Source organism: Salvelinus sp. IW2-2015, linkage group LG17, assembly GCF_002910315.2.
Source record: "Salvelinus sp. IW2-2015 linkage group LG17, ASM291031v2, whole genome shotgun sequence".
Lineage (NCBI taxonomy): Eukaryota > Metazoa > Chordata > Actinopteri > Salmoniformes > Salmonidae > Salvelinus > Salvelinus sp. IW2-2015.
In genome coordinates, this window is record NC_036857.1 from 3838739 (window position 1) to 3849446 (window position 10708).

At 42.4% G+C, this 10708-nt stretch overlaps 2 protein-coding genes across 2 annotated transcripts in view; both read left to right on the plus strand.

Moving 5' to 3' along the window:
- Window positions 1-934, plus strand: part of LOC139022614 (sodium- and chloride-dependent creatine transporter 1-like) — a 47697-nt gene extending 46763 nt beyond the window's left edge. Inside the window, exon 11 of the mRNA XM_070447809.1 lies at window positions 751-934. Coding sequence (XP_070303910.1) covers window positions 751-768 — 18 coding nt within the window. The 3' untranslated portion in view covers window positions 769-934. The remainder of the gene's footprint in view (window positions 1-750) is intronic.
- On the plus strand, window positions 847-2744 carry LOC111976845 (creatine transporter-like). The gene is made up of 3 exons (XM_070447810.1): window positions 847-934; window positions 1142-1313; window positions 2027-2744. The coding sequence occupies exons 1-3, from the start codon at window positions 848-850 to the stop codon at window positions 2086-2088; spliced, it is 321 nt and encodes a 106-aa protein (XP_070303911.1). The 5' UTR covers window position 847; the 3' UTR covers window positions 2089-2744.
- The last annotated feature ends 7964 nt before the right edge of the window (window positions 2745-10708 follow it).

The following is a 10708-nucleotide window of genomic DNA, read 5'->3' on the forward strand; positions in this document are numbered from 1 at the left end:
TCTCTCTCTCTCTCTCTCTCTCCTCGCTCGCTCTCTCTCTCTCTCTCTCACTCACTCACTCTACTCACTATCACCACTCACTCACTCACTCACTCACACTCACTCACTCATCACTCATCACTCACTCACCTACTCTCTCACTCTCTCACTCACTCCTATCCCGTATGTTCTCTCTGTCTCTGCCCCCGTCTCTCAATTCAACTCCAGGGATTTTGGCATGGGAAACATATTTAACATTTCCAAAGCAAGTTGAAAGTAGATAATAAACAAATACACAATGAACAACAATAAAAATGAAAGATAAACATTACACGTCACAGAAGAGTTCCAAAGAATAAAGACAAATGTCATATTATGTCATATATATACAGTTTTTAATTGATGTAGCAAATAGTTAAAGTACAAAAATGAAAATAAATAAACATAAATATGGGTGTATTATACAATGTGTTTGTTTCTTCCAGTGTTGACCTTTTTCTGTGGCAACAAGGTCACAAATCTTGCGTAAGTTTGATGGAACACTGTGTATTTCACCCAGTAGATATGGGAGGTTTATCAAAATGGGTTTGTTTTCAAATTCTGTTGTGGGTCTGTGTAATCTGAGGGAAATATGTGTCTCTAATATGGTCATACATTTGGCAGGAGTTAGGAAGTGCAGCCTCAGTTTCCACCTCACTTTGTGTGCAGTGTGCACATAGCCTGTCATCTTTCTTGAGAAGCCAGTCTGCCTACCGGTGGCCTTTCCAATAGCAAGGCTATGCTCACTGAGTCTGCACATAGTCAAAGCTTTCCTTAAGTTTGGGTCAGTCACACTGGGTCTCTCTCTCTCTCAGGTGCAGATCGTTTCATGGATGATGTGGCTCGTATGATTGGCTACCGGCCGATGCCCTACATTGAAGTGGTGCTGGTCCTACATCACGCCCCTGTTTGTGTGGTGAGTTAGGCTGGTTAAAGCAGCACACACCTCCAGAGCTAGGAAACTATGGCCTACAGTCATGTAGATTTAGCAAGTTCAGAGGTATTTGGAATACCGAGAACATTTGTGCTGTGCTTCACTGATCAATGTAATTATGGCTTTGGGATTAAAATCTTTTTAAATTGCCTGTGTTGTTAACTAGTGGTGTTGTGTGTGTGTGTGTAGGGAGTGTTCCTGTTCCACGTGGTGAACTACAAGCCCCTGACCTATAACTCAATGTATACCTACCCCTTGTGGGGGGAGGCGCTGGGCTGGTGTCTGGCCCTCTCCTCAATGCTCTGCATTCCCATCAGCGGTCCTCTACAAACTACTGCGCTGCAAAGGATCCTTCACAGAGGTGTGTGTGTGTGTGGATGTGTGTGTGTGTGTGTGTGTGTGTGTGTGTGTGTGTGTGGTGTGTGTTGTGGTGTTGTGTGTGTGTGTGTGGTGTGTGTGTGTGTGTGTGTGTTGTGTGTGGAGAAAGAGACTGCCTCACGCTTCTATGCTGAGGTGATGAGCATACTGTTGTGTGTGGATGTAGGAACTGTGTGTTCCTGGTGACGTACCCCCTGCCTGCGTTGCCTCTTGTGTGTCTTTGAGTAGGAACTGTGTTTCCCTGGTGACGTACCCCCTGCCTGCGTTGCCTCTGTGTGGTCTGAGTAGGAACCCTGAAACTGTGTTTCCCTGGTGACGTACCCCCTGCCTGCGTTGCCTCTGTGTGTGTCTGAGTAGGAACTGTGTTTCCCTGGTGACGTACCCCCTGCCTGGGTTGCCTCTGTGTGTGTCTGACTGTGCTGACTAAACTGTAACATGTTACTATGAATATCACTGTCTGGCTCATGGTGGTGAATGTGTCACATCATCAATCAGACTGCTGAGTTGAAACTGTTTCCCACGTTAGCCTCTACCCTGCCCTGTTAAAATGTCTCTGTGACTCTTGGTAGGCTTTCACACTATCACTGTCTCCGTGCTAGACTCATTTCATTCAGTGATATTTACCCTTCTCTTTCTCTCTCTCTCACTCCCTCCCTCTTACTCTGTCTCTCTCCCTCCCTGTCTCCCCCTCTGTAGCGTTGGCAGCACCTGACCACTCCGGTGTGGGGTCGACATCACATGGAGTACTTGGCTCCTGAGTCTGAGGCCAAACTGCTGCCCCCTAATGGCCAGACCAAAAACACTTTGCTGTTTGAGAGTGTCATCTGACCATCTGAGCCCCACAGAATCCACCCCCTCGTTTCCCACTCAGAACCCTCCGTCCCAAACACACACTCACACAAACACACATAGATACATACACACACCCTGCCTTGGCCCAGCCATAAATGCACAGGAAGGCCACTCTGAAGCCGATTAAACACACACACTGAACAGCCCTGGACCAATGGACCAAAGAAAAGATGGGACAAGAGCTCAAATACACAATCAATACAGGCTGACATTCTTTCTGTTTTCCTCTACCTCTCTCTCTCTCTCTCTCTCTCTCTCTCTCTCTCCGTCTTCTGCTCTGTGCCTCAGTGCTGTCCTTTCCTGTCTCGTCCTGTGATTGTGTTGTGATGTCGAATGCAGCTGCGATATCTTGCCCCCCCCATCCCATCTCCACTGTGTCTCTCCCTCTCCTCCCTGTGTAATGGATTCTGTGGGGCGGTTCAGTGCTGCTGACCCAGTCTGTAGTAACCCAACATACCCTGTTGATGGTGCTGAATGAGTATTACTGATCCCAAGCTGGTAAACACTTATCTGTCTACTGTAGATCTGACCGTGTGTGTGTGTGTGTGTGTGTGTGTGTGTGTGTGTGGCATCGTGTTTTGTGTGTGTGTGTGTGTGTGTGTGAGGTGTGTGTGTGTGTGTGTGTGTGTGTGTGTGTGTGAGAGAGACTAAAGGAGAGACGGTACTGTGCTTATGTTATCTGTGTTCGTCTATGACTCTGAGCTCAACCTGTCACCGACCACTATTTTCTATCCTCCCTCATCAGTCAAACTGTTAAGAAACTCCCTCTGTAAATTACAAAACAGCTAAGCACCACCACTCAGTGTAACTAACTAACTTACGAACTTAAGTGTCTTGAGTATTGTGTGAGTCTGTGAATCAGTGTTAATATTGGGGAGGGATTGTATCAGCATTTCCACCTTGTGAGAGAGAGAGAAGAAGCCTACTATGATTTAGAAAGAGAGAGAGCGAGAGAGAAGGGAGAGAGAAGCCTACTGATTTAGAAAGAGAGAGGAGAGAAGGAGGGAGAGAGAAGCCTACTGAATTTAGAAAGAGAGAGAGAGGAGAGAGAGAGAAAACCTACCAATGGAGAAGAGAGGAGGAGGAGAGAGAGAGAAGAGAAACCTACAATAGGAAAGAGACGAGGGAGGGAGAGAGCAAGCCTACTGATTTAGAAAGAGAGAGAGGGAGAAGGAGAGAGAGAAGCCTACTGATTTAGAAAGAGAGAGAGGAGAAGAGGGAGAAAAGCCTACTGATTTAGAAAGAGAGAGAGGAGAGAAGGAGGGAGAGAAAAGCCTACTGATTTAGAAAGAGAGAGAGGGAGAAGGAGGAGAGGAGAAGCCCTACCAATGGAGAAAGAGAGCGAGGAAGGGAGAGAGAGAAACCTACCAATGGAGAAAGAGGGAGAGGAGGGAGAGACGAAAGCCTACCAATGGAGAAAGAGGAGAGGGAGGAGAGAAGCCTACCAATGGAGAGAAAGGGAGAGGGAGGGAAGAGAGAAGCCTACCAATGAGAAAGAGAGAGAGGAGAGCAATGTGTCTTAAATGCCAAGCCAAGAGAGAAGCAATAAAAGACAAGATGGAAACTTTATTCTTTAGGCTCTTTTTTTGCATAGACACTACCAATATTATTCATCCAAATACATGTATTTACAGATACTCTCAAAGCTCAATCACCTCTGATGGTTACTATAGAGAGAGTGACACATTCATAGCCTGGTCTCAGATCTGTTTGTGCTTGAACCAACTACATATCATGTTTAAAGCACATAGAGATCAGATCTGGGACCAGGCTAACATTCATACTGTCCAACAGGTAACAGGGTTTTGCGTTACAGACAGTCAGTCCCACTCCTACAAACAGGTATTGATTAGAAACATGSTTAATTGATGATAAAAACATATTATCTTGGAAAGAATGAAGAGTGCTGCTGTACTTCAGATGTGTATTCAATCATTCAAGTGCAAAACATGAAACAAATACATAACACATACACAATATATCTGGTCACTTGTGAGCTGTGTATTCAGGAACAACAATTGTTTACTTTAAGATAGAGTGTGTAGTCTTATCAATGCTAGAAACTTGTCAAAATACATATTGTATTCGAAGTAGAATAACGTATCAGGTAATGCACAATTTAGCTTAAAAATCTTTATGAAAAAACKACATAGTCAAATGTTCTAAATATCCATTAATATTGATTTTCTTTACATCCTTGTTAGAAAAATACAAAGAGATTGGCTCTGTAACAGTGTTCACAATAGATGAAAACTATGCTCTCCCTTTGGCATTGATTTGACCCTGAAATATGTGATGATTCATAGATCTGGGACAAGGCTACGTGATGCATGCATCATGCAGTCCCCATGATGTCTGAGGGCATAACAGAGTRAATAGTTGTTTTTCACTCCCTTGAGTAGGCTATAGGAAAGTAGGCTGTCTTTGAATGTGTAGAGCCTGCGGAACCTACCACTTTTCCCACTGCATTTCATATACAAGGTTCTGTAGCGTAAGTCTCCCCCCGTAAGTTTTCCTCCGAGAAAATGGCTTGAATCTAGCCCTAAGGCTACCACTCTGAGAAGCCTATATGCAAACATCTGGTGGCACAGAAAAAAAGGAAAATGGATAGCAGACAATCTATTGACTAAATTCCTCTTGCGACTACACTATATCTGACTGGGTAAATAACTTTATTTTGAGTTCATGTGGACCAAGTGACCCAGACTTGAGCACTTGGACCAGGACTCGAGCACTGGGACTCAGACTTCAGGCATAGGGTCTATTGACCTGACCATTGGGGCCTCAGACTCAAGCACAGGGGACTCGATTCGGACTCAAGGTTTAGTGACTCGACTACATCACTGGGCRAAACAGTCCTTGTAGCTCCTGTTCAGTCATTGGCCCCCGGCCCGTTCTACTTCTGGACATCAGTGTGACTGAGGCGTCTGSAATGTTGATAACAATGGAAATGAAGCGGCCGAGGGACGGAGGTGCAACCCATWATACTTTGCCAATACTTTGCGGCACCATCTGGTTATTGTGATACACTTTCTCTCCTCTGAGATTGTTTGTGTCTGTTTTTTATCTATGTAATGTGCAATGTTTATGTAGGCTGAATTACGAATGTACATGCCCAGATAATTCTTATAATATTATTCTTATATATGTTTGTCGTACTTCTGCGGTTGGGAAGAGAATATGATCTTTCCCATAAAAAGGTTGTGTCTACACTTGACACTTACATGCGATTTCTGCTATCGGAATACGATGATCGCATTGAAAAGACGGGTCTAGACGCACACAAGGTCTGTGTTCAGATCTGGCTGATCTCTTCAGGAGGTGGTCAGGGATGCATTGTGTGTGGATATCTCCTGTTTGGAYGCAATCAGGCTACCGAAAGCGCATATAGTTGGCGACGTCATCAGCACTCCTCCCACAAGTCTCCAGAAAATGTGTGTTTTGGTAACGAAATATGTTCCTAGCSTGTGAGGAACGTGTTTGCTGGCCTCATAAATGCTAGCCAGCAAGCCAATGTTTTGTTTGTCTATAGAGTTAAGCAAACCCTTTAGCATTGCTTGCTAGCTTGCTGGCTAGCTAGAGGTTAGCTGGTTAGTTAGCTACAGTAGTTAGCTACAGTAGTTAGCTACTGCCATCAGTTGTTGTGTTATCATATTTGGTCTATTCCACCGTTTGTAGAATGCATACTGGCATTGAATATGGTGCGAGAAAAGGGAATCCGGACACATTGTAGACAAGGTAGACACATTTAATGTAGGTGTAAGATCAGTGGAGGCTCTTCAGATGAGGAAGGGGAGGCCCATCCTCAGTGAATTTCTTAAAATAAAGAATTGTAAAACATTGAAAAACTAGACTAAATATATTCACGTCATCAAATAATTTATTAATACACACTGTTTTGCAATGAAGCTCTACAGTAGCCTCARCAGCACTCTGTAGGGTAGCACCATGGTGTAGCCGGAGGACAGCTAGYTTCCGTCCTCCTCTKGGTACATTGACTTCAATGCAAAACCTAGAAGGCTCTTGGTGCTCACSCCTTCCATAGACTTACACAGTAATTATGACAACTTCTGGAGGACGTCCTCCAACCTATCAGAGCTCTTGCAGCATGAACTGACATGTTGTCCACCCAATCAAAGGATCAGAGAATGAATTTAGTACTGAAAGCATAAGCTACAGCTAGCTAGCACTACATTGCATAAAATGATGTGAGTAGTTGACTCAAAGAGAGAGAAAGACAACAGTTGGAACAGTTTTCAACAAATTAATTTCTTAAAAAATGAAGGACAAGCAAGAGAGAGAGAGTCATTTTTTTCAGTTTCACTTACTTAGCTAGCAAATGCAGCTCGCTAGTTTAGTTACTCAAACACCCGGCTCAAACAGAGGGATGCTATGTTAGCTAGCTGGCTATGACTATCCAACACAGCACTGGAACTCTTYSAAGTCAAGGTAAGCTTTTGGTTTTATTAAATGTTCTGAAGTCAAATTGCAGGGAGAGGATTTCCATAAATTAACAGGCCTATGCAGCTCCAAAAATAGTTTGGTAATCAGAAATATTAACTGTTTACTTTGCAAGCTCACCAGCAATGGGGCAACAATTACTAGCATAGGTCTACTGGTCTTTTGGTATGTCCAACTTGCTTGAAATGTATTATTTACTTCTGAAGCTTGCATTTGCAATTTGTTTTTAAAATGCATTATTACAAAATCAAGATGTGTTGTAGACAAAATAATGGAAAGGGATGTCTGGTAGCCTCAATAAATAGACAAAGATTTGTAGTTGAATAACTTATTGCATGATGTATAGAGACTTTTTTTCACTTGATTTGAGACTTAACTTGAAAAAACTTGTGACTCAACTCGACTTGTCCTTAGAATGCACAACTTGACTCAAGACTCGACCCCTTCTACTTGGGACTCGACTTGAGATTGAGACCTTGTGACTTGCTTGTGACTAAAATAATAGTGACTTGGTATATTAGTGAATATGATGGATGAGGGAGGTGACTAGACTACACGTATCTCTCCAAGGGATGATAGAGCCAATCCCTGTGAGGTTGGGAACAGATTTGGGAGTTTTATTTCTGGAGYTATTTTGTGTTCAGTTATTAAACATAACATGAAGGAGAAACTGCCTTGGTCCAACTGACAACACAAACACCCACACCTCGGCTCAACTAACAAATGCCTCTCACACAGTGACTCTCAGTTCTGTTCTCACAATCACCTCTCACTCCCTTTCTACTCCCTCTCCATGCCTATAAATACAGATTCCTAATAGTCCAGTGTTACATTCTCCCACTCCTACAGCTCTATGAAACCTCTCTCCTGTCTCCCTCTGTTTCTCTTTCCTCTCTCCCCTTTCTCTCTCACTCCACTCCTCTCCTTTATATCTATCTACCCATCTTTCTGTCTCTCACACCCTCAAAGAGAGAGAGGGCTGAAGTGACGTCTTGCTGGCTTACTCATTACAAGATGTCATAAAAATCCTGTTGCCGCAGCAACGGCACCATTTATCACCATGGAAACCGACCTTCATGTCGTGGTGGTGCATTCTCTTCAGCAAGAGAGGGAAGAGGCAAGGCGAACCAATGGGAAGCCAGGGAGCAGATGGCGGAGGGTCGTCACTAGTTAACACAGTCGCAAGTCATTATTATGGCTAAACCCCACCTATTTCTACAATTAATCTTAATCTGATTTTACACCTAACCTTAACCACACTGCTTATGCTATGCCTAACCCTAACCTTAAATTAAGACCAAAAAGCTTCAAGGGGGGAGGATACTCTGCGTTCATGTGTCATCTGAGTTATTGGATTATCGGAAATTCCTAGTTCCCACTGGGAAATTTCACTTGAAGGACCCTCGAAGTCGGAAACACAATTTGGAAACTTTGTTGCCGAATAGTGACGTTTCACCACTGGCCTTTTCAACCAAAAGAAKACAACAAATCAGTTTTTTACAACTTTATCAATATTGATAATGTAGCTACAGTAGTTTGACCATTGTCAATTTTAAGCAAAATAGCTAACTTTATTATTAATGGCGTTAGCTAGCTTATCCTRTTTCCCATTGATTGATTGTGGTTTTTCTGATCCCCTAACAATACAGTTTGCAGGTCCATCTGCTGATATTATGACATAACAACCATTCCTGGACTGATGGAGCCGCTGATGGATAGTAGAAAAAGAGAGAATCGATTGGTTCTGTTTATTTGAGGCAGAGATGCTCAGAGCTGACTGTTCAATGCTCCGTTTATTGAGGATTCCTTTTGTAGCTATCATTTTCTATGATAGYTTAAATTGAAAAAAAATGTATTGTGATATGTCCATAGTTTTGTATATCAGTTCATATGTCATGTTATTGGGACATCAAAATTGGCCTATATAGAAATGTTTCTTACAGAAAAAATAGGAAAAGCATAGGATATACATAACCATGGCCGCAATTGAAAAGGAACGGTTTGGGGAAATGATGAAACCAAATGTGAGGACACAACAGTTCATCTGACACAAGACTGAATCCAAACATTATACTCTTGATATTATGTGCATTTTACATTTACTGTACTTTGACGCATTTGTTGATAACAAAGCGGAAAATACTCTGCATACATTCAGCAACATGATAAGAATATTCCTGGACAATGTGGGGTAGGTGCAACATAAGATATATTTTTTCTCAGAGCGTTAGATTGAGAGGACTAACTGGCCTCTCCCAAACRGTTTCTAAGTCATTTCAATCATTTTGGTGCACATAGAAAGGAGTCTTGAGTGCATTCAGGTCCGTGTGCCACGGCTCATGGTTCTCACCCTCTTCCATAGACTTACAAAGTAATTATGACGACTTCCGGAGGACATCCTCCAACCTATCAGAGCTCTTGCAGCATGAACTGACACCCACCCAAATCAAAGGATCATAGAATGAAAGCATCATCTGCAGCTAGCTAGCACTGCAGTGCATAAAATGTGGTGAGTAGTTGACTCAGAGAGAGAGAAAGTTGAACAGTTTTGAACAAATTAATTTCTTAAAAAATTAAGGAGAAGCAGCAGAGAGCGAGAGCTAGCTATAGGCTTATTTCGTTTTATTTTTTTAACTAACTTTCACATACTTAGCTAGCTAATGCAGCTAGCTAGTTTAGCCTACACACACCCTGCTCGAACAGAGAGGAATGCTTTTTATGTTAGATTTATATTAGCTAGTGCCAGTGCTCCCGCACATTGGTTAACCGGGCTATCTGCATTGTGTCCCACCACCCGCCAACCCCTCTTTTACGCTACTGCTACTCTCTGTTCATCATATATGCATAGTCACTTTAACCATATCTACATGTACATACTACCTCAATCAGCCTGACTAACCGGTGTCTGTATGTAGCCTCGCTACTTTTATAGCCTCAATACTGTATATAGCCTGTCTTTTTACTGTTGTTTTATTTCTTTACTTACCTATTGCTCACCTAATACCTTTTTTGCACTATTGGTAAGTAGGCATTTCACTGTAAGGTCTACACCTGTTGTATTCGGCGCACATGACAAATAAACTTTGATTTGATTTGATTTAGCTGGCTAAGAATATCCACTCTTCCAAGTCATGGTAAGCTTTCGGTTTTATTAATTTATTGTCACCTGGGCCCGCTGGTGTAACTGCTAAACTGCTTACTGTACTGCATGATTGTAGCAGGTTTACTTTACACGTTAGTTCTAGTAGCTATGTTGACTATGATGTTAGCTAATATGGTGACAACGATATAGACTGTGTGTAGCGGTTAGCGGTTATGGTATAAAGGTTTGGCTTGGTTACAGACAGCTGTTGTGTTGTGCACTAAAGTCCACAAGCAAAGAGAAAAGGTGAGATGAGGAATGCCCGTAGATGCGAGAAGGAATTATACAATGAGCAAAATGATCATGCTGTTTGTATGTGGCTGCTATGAAAGTGAACTGTGTTTGCGTGTGATCAGGGGTGTATTCATTCAGCCGATTCTSTTGCTTCCATTTCATAATCCTCTACAGGATCGGTGGGTCCCCCACGGGACGGTTGAGCTAACGWAGGCTAATGTGATTAGCATGAGGYTGTAAGTAACAAGAACATTTCCCAGGACATAGACATATCTGATATTGGCAGAAAGCTTGAATTCTTGTTAATCTAACGGCACTGTCCAATTTACAGTAGCTATTACAGTGAAAGAATACCATGCTATTGTTTGAGGAGAGTGCACCGTTATGAAGTGGACATTTTATTAATAAACCAATTAGGCACATTATTGCAGTCTTGCTTCAAAATTTTGAACAGAAATGCAATGGGTCATTGGATCAGTCTAAAACTTTGCCCATACACTGCTGCCATCTAGTGGCCAAAATCTAAATCGCACCCGGGCTGGAATAATACAGTATGGCCTTTGTCTTGCATTTCAAAGATGATGGAACAAAAAAACATGTTTCTTTTACCAGATCTAATATGTTATATTCTCCTACATTAATTTAAAATTTCTACAAACTTCAAAGTGTTTCCTTTCAAATGGTATCAA